The sequence below is a fragment of the Scleropages formosus genome, chromosome 2, assembly GCF_900964775.1.
Source record: "Scleropages formosus chromosome 2, fSclFor1.1, whole genome shotgun sequence".
Classification (NCBI taxonomy): Eukaryota; Metazoa; Chordata; class Actinopteri; order Osteoglossiformes; family Osteoglossidae; genus Scleropages; species Scleropages formosus.
Window position 1 is genome coordinate 30,485,776 of NC_041807.1, and position 15,226 is coordinate 30,501,001.

Sequence of the window (15,226 nt, forward strand, 5' to 3'; positions counted from 1 at the left end):
TGTTACTCCAATGGCCCTCAAAGCACAATACCATGTTTTACCCTTGTTCGATTGGCCATCGCTCCCCTTCAAACCCAGGTTCCCAGGTTTGAGAGGGCAACAGCAAGGAAAGGAGACATAGCTGCCGACAGGAGGACCGACATAAGTCCTGCCGGGAAGTACTGATGGAGAATCACCTTAGCGGCTGAAAGGTTAATGCAATTAATTACAGGAAATGAGGGCTTCCCCTGTTGGGATGAAGTGGATGATAATGCAGCAGATGAACAGGCAAAGCCGCTCCAGGTGGGACAAAGGTCAGAGGCCCGGAGGTTTTCCTCTTTACTTTTTGGATGTAGTTACTATGGGTTGAGGGGGGTCACTAAAAATGGAGTATCGGCAGAGCTGAAAGAATCACAAGGTGTTGCAGCTCTACTTAATACCAGCTCCTGGACTGGTGTACATTTCTCAGCGTCGTGAAGACACATTAACATGTTTTAGTCACTTAATGTGCAGTGCGTGCCCTTTTAAGTATCATATTAATTTAATTAAATGCATACATCATGCAGAACAATTTCCCACATAGGGCTTGGATTTATAAGCACTGGATAAGAGACCTTCAAGGGAGAGTGGCCTGCAATAGAAGCGTTATGACCAAACTGTGGTAAGGCATCATGGCAGGGTAAATTAAAACGAAATCACATAGCAATATTCAGAAGCTCAAGGCAGTCTGAAAATGGGTTTGCAATTTCATGTGACTCTACCACTGATTGTAAATTTTGAAAATTGCTTTAGTGTTGCGTTTAAATTTCAATGTAATGTTGCACTTCATCTCATCGTGATATTAAAAGGAAAAGTACTTCCATGATGCTGAAGCCTAGCATTGCTGAAATCTTTAATTACAATGCCATCAGAACATTCCATTTACGTCTCATTCTAATATTACTTCAAGACCGTGACAAATGCTGAAAAAAGTTCTCTGATGTGCAATGCTCCGATGTTTCATTAGGTAAGGAAAAGTGCCATCGAATCAAAATTGATTCTTGGCAACCACTTTACATGGTTTTCAAGGTTGGAAAGGTTTACCATTGCCTTCTACTGCATGTCTGGAAAGCCTCACAAACACAGACTCTAGGAAAGCATACAAATTCCACAGAAACAGATTCGATCCCAGACATAAACCCACAGTCGAGGAGCAATAAGACACCAGCGTTACCTACTGCACCACTGTGCTGTCTGATGATTCCTTTGGGTTCCTAAAATGTCTCTTTGATGTAATCTTGCCAGTGTGATGTTTTCATTGGACCTCTTGAGAGATGGTGACTTTGATGTTTTGCTAACTAGTCTGGGTCATTCACTGATGTAGTCAGTATGCCCAGCAGGAAGGGCAAGTGCAGGTTGGAATCTCACAATCGCCTCATCCCTCCTTCAGAAAACCACACTGATTTTGACTGTGTGGCCAAACACACCGCTATCAACCAAACCAAATGTTTTTCTGGGTAATCTTGGACAGCACCAATGCTTAAATCCAGTGTGGGGATTTGCTCTAGCCTTGTTGACAAACGGGAGGGAGGTTATTGAGGAGGTCTGATGCGTAAACATCTGGACTCCCTGCTAAGAGGCAAGAGTCCCAAATGAAATCAAAGCCAAAATGCTGGCATCACCCTCACCTACTAAAACACAAGTATACACCAATATACCCTAAGCAACACTTCCAGCACGAAGGGGCAGAAAAGAGGATCATTAATCATGAGCAGGATTATTACACTCACAGCTGAGATGTTAGCAGACAGTTGCTTTTAGCTTGAGACTCAAATATTCAAAACAAGCACTAATCAGCAAAGTTTCTTCTCTGTATTTTTGACAGATCTGCAGTTAAAGCCTGGAAGGAGGCAACAGTTCCCTACCGAAAAAAGCCATCCCTTTATTCAGAAATTTCCATCAATGGCAGCCGCACCACTGTCACCCCCTCGGCATGGAAGAGGAAAGATGACTCCTTGTTCCGCTTTTTCAAAAGCACCCACGTCACAGTCAAATTAGGGTCGTCACCCAAAGCACAGAAGTTAGAAAAGCAAAGACTTAAAATTTAATTGGGTCTGTCGTTATGAGCAAACCAGCACATTTCTGCATTCTATCTATCACACAGCATTGTTGTTTACAATATGTTCACATTCGCTAATGTGACATTGTGGAAATTAATGTTTTTTTCAACAGGACATTTAATATGCACATGAAACTGATACGGCCCCTCCTGAAATATGAAGGAAGGAAAAATAATATGGTATTAGGGAAAAAATAAATGTTGTTAGTTAGCATGTTGGATACTGATGATCCCTCAGTAATGAAAAGTGGCCCCCTGGCTCAAAAGGACCTGACCTGGGATGGATGTGATTTTCACCCGTCATACTCCGTGACAGCCATGCAAGCCCACAGGCAACAGAAAATACTTGCGTAGTCGATAGGTTGCTTTCTAAAATGTCACCTTTGCTATTCAACTAGGAGACTTCACTTTGAGGCACATGACTAATATTTCTGTAGCCTTTTAGCTCATATCACTGTCAGAGCCGGTGTTGAAGAGGCCAAAAAGCATTATGTATTTCCCTGCAACATGCCAAGATGGCCTGCATATTGTATGTGGCAGTAGCACACTCTTTGAGTAGACAATAAGACATTTAAAATCAGTCGGAATTACACTGTGTTATTAACCGTAACCCACGCCCGCCCCACAATCAACAACACCTGACACCGATCGGGCGCCCGATGACAATCAGAGCACTCGGCTTTAAAAGACCCTCCTCAGCCCCTTCGCACTCGCAGAATCTCATCAAGACAACCGTCGCCCTTTGCACCTATGTCCCGTTCTCCTTCATTCCTAGTTCCCGTTCTTCGTTCCCCAGCTTCTGACCATTCGCCTCGCCCCCTGACTTCATCTACGGATCTGCACCCCCACTCTGACCGCCGATCGACCACCTCATCGCCGGTCCCCGATAACGAGAACTCGCCTGACCCCTCGGTTCCAACTAAACTATCCTGCCAGCCTTCCCCACGACCTCGGTTCCGCGTGACTCGTTGTCCATGCTGTGAATTAAGTTTCCGGAAGCTCTTACCCAGTGCCTGGCTGTGGTGGTCCAGAGGATATCCCAGAAGAACGGGGCATGAGGCAGGGTGTAGTCTGGACTGAATGGCAGTCCTTCACACAGCTCTAAAATACCAATTCATTCACTCACGGACACACACACACTGCTGGCAGTTCAGAGACACAAATCCACCAAAAACACAAGTCTTTAGACTTTGAGAGGACACGGGAGTACTTGCAGGAAACTGACATGAACACGCAAACTCCACATACACCTTAAGCCAAATCTAAACCCACAACTGATCTCAGGAGCTTAGTGGCACAAGTGCTACCTGCTTTCCCACAGCACCTCTAAAAAATACTTTGTTATTGATATACTTTGGTATTCCAGCATACATGATGAATGTGGTGCGCTATAGCATGTGGCTCACACGTCTACTGCTTACGTTACTGTGTGCAGTTTCATTTGCTGTGATGCAGGGTAGCGCCGAATTTCAGCTGTTCAATGAAACAAATTGTCGAATAAAAGCCTGTGTTCTCAGACAGCATATTAAACCTAGAGCGCAAAAAGGCGTCTCGCTCCGTTAAAGCATTAATGAGTCGGAACAGAAAAGTTGAAAACCCAGCATGCTACCAGAAAATAACAGGCGTCTAAATGATACGGACGACCAGTGTGAAATTCTAAACATCAGAGTGCAGCGCAAACTACAAAAACAAGACCTGGATGCCTAAGATTTTTGTTTTTTTTAAATAAAAGTTTAGTTTACTGTGGATGCTGAATAAAATTTGTCTGTCACATTTGTAAGCATACCTGTAGCAGAACCACTGCATACGAATGACAAATATGGTAATAACCTCACCGGAAATGCAACATCACTTGATTGGCTGTCTTTATGGTAAGACTAACAGTTCGCTGTAAAAACTTACCGCGTTCATGAAAGCCTGCTATTACTGTCAGCATTCGATTTGACTTGATTTGCATAATTACACCACTCCACAAAAGTTTGAGTGCAAAAACCTTAATTAGGGACTGTTTTGAATGCCATGATTTTCTCGTCTACAGCGATGGGCAAAGAGTCACCTGTTCCAAACTCCAAAGGATCAATGATTTACTTCATTGTTACCACCAACCATGCATCAAACTCCAGTAAACACGTTCATTATTAGTATTTATTTTTTAGCTGATGCTTTTCTGCAAAGCAACTTACAATGTTAGGTTTATATATCAAGCATTTGCGCTTTTATACAGATACTGTAGGTTACTTTTTACTGGAGCAATTCAATATGACACTTTGATGAAGTTTACTACAGCTGAATCGGCCATTTAGTCCCAGATTATCATATGCAAGACAGTAACTCGAACCACTATGCTACCTGCTGCCCTTACACTTCCATAATGCACAACGATATAAAGCTGAGCAATGCAGCACACACACACATTTTCTGAACCGCTTGTCCCATATGGGGTCACAGGGAGCCAGAGCCTAACCTGGCAACACAGGGAGTAAGGTTAGAGGGGGAGGGGACACACCCAGGATGGGACGCCAGTCTGTCGCAAGGCACCCCAAGCGGGACTCAAACCCCAGACCCACCGGAGAGCAGGACCTGGTCCAACCCACTGCACCACCGCACCCCTCAGCAATGCAGCACTGCCAAGTTAAAGCTAGGGTTAGGGACCAAAGTGCTGGTGATAACAGCACAGTTGGTTCAAATACCCCCTCCTATGAGGCCCTATGACTGGTACCACTTTAGTTAAAATATCTGGGAAAATACCACTATATAGTTTTCAGTTTCTATTTTTAAAAAACGTATTACAGTACAGGGAGACACGGTGGTGCAGTGGGCTTGTCTGGGTTCGGCTTTCTGGTGGCTCTGGGTTTTCAATTCTTGCTTGGGGTGACTTGTGATCGGACTAGCGTCCCGTCCTGGATGTGTCACCTCCCCCTCCAGCCGTACGCCCTGTGTTGCAGGGATGGGTTCCAGTTTGCCGTGACCCTGCTTGGGACAAGCTGTGTGTGTGTGTATTTTAAAATCATGTGTAATAATTTCTTACCTTTGTCCATGATGTTATATGGTGGGGGGACATATTTATATACACTTCAGCAATACACTTTACCACGAAAGAGCAACTATACATGTTTGTATTTACTTCACAATTAATTTCACGGTATTTTTATTTATCCTGCCAAAATACAGAAAACCTAAAAGCCTTATCTTCTTGATTTAAAAGCTACACGTATATTGTAATGTATTTTTTAACTTTGCGTTTGCAAATAATTCATGAATATCAATATTTACTGATCGTACACCTGCTAGCAAATGTACACACGAGCTGTGCCACCGGCACAGAGGCACATATTATTGGTTGTGCAGGTCTTCTCAAAGACATGCAATTTTTTGAAAACATATTTATGAGCATGGTTCCTAAAATGAATATTAGTGAAGATGGTCCAAAAATGGCACGATTGTAAAAGTGCGCCATCCGTAACCATGTATTGTGTTAACAGGCCAAAGACTCTGTATGAGTTTGACAGACACACTGAGTACTGATGATGTCACCTCGACTGGTGATGAAACGTTTGTAGTCTGAATGCCAAGCTCGGCGAACACCTCAACATCTGGAGTTTGACAGACAATACACGAATAACAAAGGACAATGGAAATGGAAAATAAATATATCACATCTACATCTGTGACTCATGATATGGTAATTTATGAACTGTTTGCTGCTGAATGACTTACACCAAGTGGAATCGTCAGCAATTTGCAGGCCGCGTTCTGCTGAAGTGATATATACAGGTATACGTCTTGCCAATGTCAGTTTCTATTCAGTTAAATGGGAAATGTGTTTACACGGCTGCTGAGCTCCCACTTTCTTCACCTATGATATATACATACACACACACACACACACACACACACACACACACACACACACACACACACACACACACACACACTGACTGAACCGCTTGTCCCATATGGGGTCATAGGATGCCGGAGCCTAACCCGGCAACTCAGGGCGTAAGGCTGGAGGGGGAGGGGACACACCCAGGACAGGACGCCAGTCCATCGCAAGGCACCCCAAGCGGGACTCGAACCCCGGACCCACCGGAGAGCAGGACCCGGTCAAATCCACTGCACCACCGCACCCCCCTCTTATACATATATATATATAAATTTATTTATTGTTACTGTTGTTAATTTTACTGTTCTTTGGGAGGATCTTGTGCAGAGGCCCACTGTGAAGGCAGCATGGGAAGGTTTTCTTATCTTTCACCTTGAGAAGAGCCAGCACACACTTGAGGGTTACCACTAACGCACAGACACACACACACTTACACTCATACAGACCCCTACCACCAACTTTAGACGCACAGATACTTGAAATACCATACCTACCTATCACACGCCCATTTTGTAGCACAAACCTGGAAAGAAGTGTGGATAACACAAGCAGTCTATCTGAGAAACCTAGCGCACACTCATCGCAGACATACATAGGTCTCATGAACAATTACATAAACACCCATACAAATGGTACAAAAAGGACAAGCCCAGAAGAGAGATCCCATGAACGCATGGCAAACACGTCCTGGCAGCCGCCAGCCGGCCTCATCTCTAATGGAACTGTCCGTCACCTTTTAATTCCTTCTATTTTATTTCCGCAGCAGTCATCAGTGTGTGTCCAGGGTCTCTGGCTTTTATCTGCTCAAAAGGACAGTCAGGAGTTCTAACCACAATTTATTTCTGCTCCGATTCTGCACACTCTGCACTGCTGTTTGCGAAAAGACATATTACACCTCACACAGTTGAATACAGATTAGAATAGCCTCATGTTTTGTGTTTTCTGCCCGACACGACCGCACATCACCACACCTTTCGGACCGTGTGTCCACTAAGAGCTATTCGCAGAGCAGAAACAGTTCTCATCAATTGAAAAAATAATGACTCGCACAATGCAATTTATTCTGATGCAGGGCGTAACATGGGATCCTGTCCAGTTCAATTGTCACGGATAACTGAGCAGGGCCACATTACGCAGTTAAAGAGAACAGAACCAGTGGCGACAGATCAAGGTCAGAGTGAATGAAGGGGGTAGAGAACTGGAAACCAATGACTCTGCTTTCTGGATTGCCAGCTGCAGAAGCCTCCTGCAAATCTTACCCTGAAATGCATCTTACCTCCACAAGGTGTGGCGTGGGGTTGAATCCACACATGTTGCACACCTGAGTGTGGCACTGTGTGCAAGCGTTGTAGTTGGGTGGTTGGGTGGAGCCGATGTTCAGCTCTGTCTTGCACAGTGGACAGTTAACTTTGGGCTTCTCCATCTCCTTGGCTTTGGGAGCGGGCTCCTGACGAGCGGGTTCTCGACGAGCCTGTTGCAACTGTTTCTGTGGGCTCTGGTGTGGTGGCTGCTGTTGAAGTTGTTGCTGTTTTTGGGGACTCTGGTATTTCTGTGGGCTCTGCTGCTGCTGCTGCTGCTGCTGCTGCTGCTGTTTCTGTGGCAGTTTCTGTGGGCTTTGCTGTACGGGTGCTGGCTGTTGCTGTGGCAGTTTCTGTGGGCTCTGCTGTAGGGGCGTTGGCTGTTGCTGTGGCAATTTCTGTGGGCTCTGCTGTAGGTGCGTTGGCTGTTGCTGTGGCAGTTTCTGTGGGCTCTGCTGAACGGCCGTCGGCTGTTGCTGTGGCAGTTTCTGTGGGCTCTGCTGCTGAGGGGGTGCGTGCAGACCTGGCTTAACTGGGGTGGCCTGCGGCTTGCTGGCATCGCTGAACACCACCTTGTGGGTCGCTGTCCTGGACGGAGATGGCTGGGGTGTTGCACCCTGTGTGGGGTCCACCGACATGAGGGTGCTGGCCTGGTTCAGCAGGGATGCCCCAAAGCCGAACAGCTTCCCCGTTAGTCCATCCTGTGGTGGCTCCTGGACTGGTGGAGGTTGCCTGGCTGGAGAGCTTCCGGCACTGCGAATCTGGCTCTGGCGCCCAGGCTGTGACTGATGCATCGGGGTGGAGCGCAGGTCAGGCTGCGAGGGCGCCTTGGCCATTCCCGGCATGGAAGGCATCCCAGGCTGAGGGCCCCTAGCCGTCGGTTCCTGCCTGGTCTGAGCAGGACCGTGGAAAGTCGGGCCCCGCTGAGAATGCAGGTCAGGTCTTGAGGTTTGGGGTGCGGGCTGGGAAGCTGGAGTTGGGCCAGTCTGCCGTTGTAGGGCTGGAGAAGCCTGGGGGAGGGGGTCAGGTTTGGCTTGATGGGACGGAGAGTGGATCTGTTGCTGGCTCTTGGAGCGTGGAGTGGTCATGTCCATTCCCAAAGCTCTCTGCATCTGACAGTTCAAGCAGAGCCATTCCTGGACCTGTTAGACAGAAAAAAAATACACTCAGAGAATATCCAAAAATATAACAAAACTGAAGTATGAAGTGTTTTTTCACAGTTTCGTTGTATTCCCAGTTTAGAAATTTTATTTAAAAACCTTTTTTCATTTCATTTACCGTTTTTCCATTCTGTTTCATTAATCCCTGCTCAACGTTGCAGCTGCGAACCCATATCTCCAGTTGTATTGTTTGTCACTTGTCTGTACTAAACACTGTTAACAATCACAACTCTTGACTTGTCATGAGATGGAGCTGGTTAAACCAATATTATTACAGTCCAGAGTTATTTCAAGAGTTCAATGAAGGAAACAGTATATGAGGCATGGTGGTTTAAGACAAGGTGCTGACTGATACTGCTTCAAGTCCTAGAAATGGCTTCATCTAAAAACATTAGTAGCTGTGAGAAAAGCAAAGAGACAAAATAATGAACTTTGTATGGGGCAACTGGTCATGTGGGGGCTAGTGCTGCTGCCTTTGGACCTGATGATAACAGGTTTAAAAGTCACCTCTAGCTACAGGACCCTTGTGCAAGTTATTTATCCTAAATTGCTCCACTAACATTACCCAGCTATATAAATGGGTGAACAATTGTAGGTAGACTAACATTGTAAGTCGCTTTAGAGAAGGGTTTCAGCTAAATGAATAAATGTATTTGGTATTTGGGAGGGAACACAGGGACAACATACAAACTCCATAGAGGCTGAACAGATTGAACCCACAGCTAAGGCTCTGTGAGGCACAAATGCCTCTCTGTGCTATATTAGGAGAGGAAGAGGCAAAGATAACCTTCATTTCTATAGGACAGCTGGTAGTGTAGTGGTTAGAGCTGCTGCCTTTGGATATAAAAGTCACATGCTTGATTCCCCCCTCCAGCTATAGTACCCTTGAGCAAGGTATTTACCCTAAATAGCCAGTAAAAATCACCCAGCTGTATTAAGGGGTAAATAATTTTAAGTCGCTCTGGATAAAAGCGTCAGCTAAATGAATAAATCCAAGTTATCCAGCTGAATAAACGGGTAAATAACATTACAAGTTTCTTTGAAGAACAGTATCCGATAAATAAATACTATTTTAGCGCACATTCTAAGGCACGATAAATGGGTGTGTGAATGTGGGGGGTTTTTTTTATTATAAAATCAAGCAAGTTGCAATAAATACTCTGCCTTAATGACAATTTAAAAGGCAACTTCAGATGTAGCCCTCAAAAGACATTATTCTCTGAGCCATAACTTAAGGAAGTAACAGCCGTTTAAACCAATGGATACGATGTATGCAAGATGTGGCCGAAAGTTCAGAACTGTCACCGTACAATCAAAGGTCCTGGCTTCAAATCCACACTCCACCTGTAGTACCTTTGATCAAGATACTTTTCATGAATTTATACAATTCTAAGTAGATCTTAGTGTACGAACCTAATACCATTAGTCGCTCTGGAGAAGGGTCTCGGGTAGTGAATTACTACTGATATCGTCAATTCACAACTCCTAGTTCGGAGGACAAGGCTACCAAAACACAAACTTGTGTCACAGTCATGCAGAGTTTGGGAAAACAGGCTTCCATTAGTTGTAGTGGTTCCAAATTATACAGTTTGCAGTTTACTGGCAAGTGTGGAACAGCACCGGTCATTTAGGCACTTGCGGGTACATCTATATTCCCCATATTTCTTACTAATCTCTTAATATGGATCTGCAGTGTCATAAAATTTGAGTGAATTAAAATGATTCTCCATCTAGATCAACATCATCATCTCAAGACAAACAGCATTTTGTTCATTAAGCACAGTCCTTCTTGAATGGACTTCTTCCTTTCCGGTTTAATTGTCAGACTTTACATTTTATTTTCTTAATAGATTAATAAAGGTCATTTTTGACCAGCACTCCACAAGAAGTCAGCTTGTGTATTGGTCTTAATTAAATTAGCTGTTACATTACAACCAATACCAGAACAATCCTGCTGATGGAGGAGAAGAGATGTGGACTGAATACTCAAGATTTTTAGTTTCAAACTGCAGAAATGTGTAATCACAGGTGAGTAGAAACAAGTTAGATTGATACCATTATTTGTCCTTAAGTAAATTTCTGGAGAAATTAAACTGTTAAGATTAGTTTTTGGTATCAGTAAGTTTTGATTTTACTCAAGGAGATTTGTAAAGGAAAAAGTCAGCGATCAACTAAAATCTGTCTATTTCCCTGGCTATTTCACTGGTCAACTACTGTATATATTGCAGTTTTCCTTGCATTGACCATTTAGACTTTGGTACTGAAGTTTGGGCTGCCTTTTTTGACAACATAATTCATTCATAGGCATGGGAAGTGAATTTTGAGGAAAGAAAGAAGTTTAATTGTGTTTACTAATACTACTAGTAATATTATAATAGTTAAGCCATTCTTTCTAAACTGTGTTATTCAGTGGGTTGCTCCTATTTTATTAATTTAAGTGTATGACTATATCTTAACTATAAGTTAAATGTTTGAAAAGGACTTGTCAGAGACAGGCTATACAGAATTCATCAAATAAATATTAATCATAAGATGTTCTTATCTGTAATCTAGGAATTTTGCCCTTAAGATTTTACAGCACATGAGAATTTTGTTGGCTTTTGTCAATTCACATATCATTATGATACAACAGTAATAATTTTGTTTGCTGTTAACTCTGCAATAACAAACATTAATATTGTTTGTCACTCAAGATAGATGCAAAATATCCTTGTCAGATCCCAGCTGCTTGCCTTCCTGGCACTCTTGCACAGATTGGGACATGCTCAGGAATCTTCAATTTAATTTAATGTGCCATTAATTAAAAGTGACAGCTCCTCTGCTTCCAGCGTTAAGAATTCCCCAGGTATGGGCCTGGAGGGCACTGGCGGTTCCAGGGTGCCAACTTTTTTTGCACCACCAAGCCAGGCACTCAGTCCATCCGTTGGTGGGAAAATACTCTGTGACAGCACACTGCACCAGGGATAGACCTTGCAATTTAAGCCCTATGTCTCCAGTGAATGGGACACATAGGTATGGGAGATGTTTAGCGGTACCATCGGGAGGCCAGATACCACCCGTGCGAAATGTTTATAGAACAGACAAGGAGGAAAGAAGAAACACGGCTTGGCTTTTGGCATTTGGGCCGTAGCAAAATGGCAGGCATGTATGACACAGAGAGGGAGCGCTGTTGCGATCTTCAGACAGTCACCTTCTGTGCATGGAGTTGAACTTTCTCCTGAGGACATAAAAGACTCCATATGAAATCCGTGTTTGATTCATATGGAAGAAATGACCAGTAATGGTCTGTACGATTCTGGCACAGGTGACCAACAGTGTCAAAATCTTATGCCCACCAAGTAACACACAACATATTTCCACGACATGCCACAGAGCTCCATGGAATCGGCCAGACAAATAATGGCAAGCCCAACACAGGGGTCCTCCTATAATATAATCCATTAAATTATAAAGCAGCAGGTAGCATAAGAGTTACTGTTTAGGGGCATTGCCTTGCAACTGAAGCACCCAGATTTGAATTCCACCTCCTGCTGCATCACCCTGGAGCAAGGTATGCTTCCTGAATTACTCCAGTAGAAATCACTCTGTTATATGAATCATTGTCAGCAGTTCAGTATACAAACCTAACACTATAAGTCACTTCTGGGGAAAAAAACACCATTTAAATATATAATTTATTTAATTGCATTTTGTGTACGGAATAATCCAGATCGACAGGTTCGTGCCCTGTCCTTGTATGAGTAGCCATCCGATGTCGAAACTAAATGAACAATGCCCTCCTGAAGCTCAGGCACCAACCCGGTGCAACAGATGTCAAGGTACCGTCAGCTTTAGTACAAGGTGTTATGTAAGTTTCCTGTGGTGCCAGCCGAACCAAGCCTAAGACTCTCTAACCTCCTCCATTTCCCTGCAAACCAGTGTCAAAAGTTGTAGAACATGGACGAATGGAGTCCCCTGTCTCGAGAGGCCGAGGGCGATGTCTCACTATTATGGCTCACGTGCCGTTTGCCCGCAGAGGCAGTGGCAGGTCACGGCATGACACAACCAGCTCAGAGAGAGTCAACACGTGGAGTGCCTGATAACACATTTTTACACTAAGCAAGAACAAAGTGGGTGAGACAGCACTGCAATTCTGGGTTTGCTTGGCCAAAGCCTGGAAGATGCTGAGAAGACATTTAGGGAAAATCACAATGGCAGATACTTCTGCAAGGTGCATGGATGGACAAGTCGCTAAGAACCCTTAATAGCTTTGCTGAAGTAATTATTTGGACTGTAAGTCACCTCCTCTGGTACAGATTGCAGCGAACGGTGAAGAAACAACCTGGCTCCTCGGTTTATGAAGACAGCTGAGAGTGGAAGTCTATTGTAACTCGATTTGTTGCAGTCACGACCATTAAAGGTTAAAACCCAGACACCCCCCTTTTTAATCTCCAGTTAAATTCTGCAAAAAAAATCAAATGGTGCTACAATAAATTAAAAATACTTTGTATTACTTTTTTTTTTTTAATATTTCTATTAACTGAGAAAAGTGATTGTAAAAAACTAAAACTAATTTTAAGTTAATGAAAGTAAGTGTTATACCTCATCAGTGCCAGTTGTTGAGTGATTCATCCCATAAATATATGTAACGTCTATTATTTTGTTATTCATGACCAACACTCGCAAACACCAGACATAAGCTGTAAGTACAGCAGAAACTAAGCGAATTCTGGCGGTCTTACACTCTTTCTTCGGTGAATTTTACCTCCATCTGTGTGGAGTGTTTATACACAGATCGCATCAACTCTGCTGCAAACAGACTTTTTAAAAAACAGGTATGTGATGAAAATGCAATTAAAAGTAAATAAATTGTAAAGTACTCGTGCCTGAAAATTTATAATGCAAATATTAAATACGACAGACTTGCCAGGATTTTGGCCCTCCAGGTTCAGATTTGGCACTGCGCTCTCCACTTTCAGACAACTCATGAATGATGAAAGGCTTCATAATTCCACTCCTCCAATCATTAAGCATGTGAATAAGCCAATACTGTCTTCTACATTTTTGTAACATTTAGAGCTATGATTATATAATACCTCATATTATTACACTTATATTCTGAGCTTCAGTTAAACCCTGGCCATTTAAATGTATCCATTCATGAATAATTCATTTGCATCTGATGATGATGATAAGCTTGAAGTAGAAGAATTTTTTACAAGTTATATTCTGTCATTTGAATGAGTCACTTAAAATACTATAGTAACTTTAATAGGGGTAGCAATGAAAAAAATCAAATCATGCTGATTTTAGTGTAATGCTGATGTAATGAGGGTCTTTAATATTTTTAAATGCTATTAAGGAAAATATGAAAAGTATCACAAATTGTTTATACATATATGGGGGAGGTAATACATTTAGTTCATTCATAATAATAATAATAATAATAATAAATAATAATAATAATAATAATAATAATAATAATAATAATAATACATTATTATTGGTGTATATAAAATAAATTCAATAATAACTCTGGTTCCATTTTCTTTGCAGGTGATGACGAAATGTATTATTCCCCCCGTCCCACACACACACACACACACACACACACACACACACACACACACACACACACACACGCACACGTACACACACGGTTTTCTTAGTTTAGCAGAAGAACCATCTTTGGTAGCAGGCTTACTGTTAATGGTGCATCGAGAGACCGTCTTTTCCGTTGGAACTTTCTGTAAACAGGTTTACAGACGAAGTTATCAAGTTATCATGTTAATGTGTGGACTGGCAGGTCACCTATGCCAGAAACACATACAAGTGCGCCTCCCAGTTCATCCATAATGAAATGTGCTCCACTTTGTTCCAGCACACAGTAGAGCAGCAGTATAGCACTGCAGTGCAACATGTAACATCAGGTTAAGAGTTCAGGAGGAGCCTTCTGCAAGTTGCTTAACTTAATAACATAATAAAATAATGCAAATGTATTGGGTGACAAGCGGAGCAGCAAGCTGATGTGCTTCTGCACATACACACTCACACACATAAAGCCTACTGCTAGTCATTTTGCTACCGGTGACACAGACCAAAGGTTGCTGTTTTGTTTTCGTACGTCTCCTTGACGTTTCCTCCGAAGATTCATTCTGTATCTGGACCGGAATCTGCCCTCCGAGCAATGATTCAGCGCGACTGGGACGCCTTCGTATCCCAGTCCGGCACCAGATCTCATCTTTTAATGACACACTGCGGCCTACTGAGAGGGAGCCGGATCCCAGGGAGATAAGGAGTGTCGCCGCGGAACAGCAGGAGAGCAACCCCCCACCCCCCCCCCGCGTGCTCGCTCACTGCTGTAGCATGCCGGGAAACGGGAGCAACTGCATCCACACCCAGCACTCCTCTTATCAATGGTATTGATCACTATTACTCACGTTACTTAATTAAAGCCTAGGCAGGCCAAAATGTCCTCATATGCCATAGTCAATGTGATATACGCAGCACAACATCTTTAAAAAGCAAAAAAACTTCAGTAATTTAATCAAGGTTTGGAGGCGGGATTGTGGAAATGCAGCGGTAGAGCAGGAATAGGGGCCGTAGAGCGGATAAGGAAAAGCTTGATAATAGAGGCATGGCTTTGAGGAAGAGAAAAGCTGACATTACATTCATAATTTCCAAGGGAAAGGTGAATAAATGTCGTTATGTTGAGATATCAGAGAACAGAGTTGAGCTCCTATCCACCACAGTAGAAGATACATTTGCAAAGATATAGCAGAAACTGGATGTCAGTTATCACAAAGGAACAGCTCTGGGGTTTAGCTGT

General features: G+C 43.2%; 1 protein-coding gene across 4 annotated transcripts in view; it reads right to left on the bottom strand.

Annotated features, from left to right (window-relative positions):
• Window positions 1-15,226, bottom strand: part of bsna (bassoon presynaptic cytomatrix protein a) — a 132,340-nt gene that overhangs the window by 69,670 nt on the left and 47,444 nt on the right. For all 4 annotated transcript variants that reach the window (XM_029247358.1, XM_029247360.1, XM_029247357.1 and 1 more), the window contains one exon: window positions 7,237-8,400. In XM_029247358.1, the coding sequence (XP_029103191.1) occupies window positions 7,237-8,400 (1,164 nt within the window). The remainder of the gene's footprint in view (window positions 1-7,236; window positions 8,401-15,226) is intronic.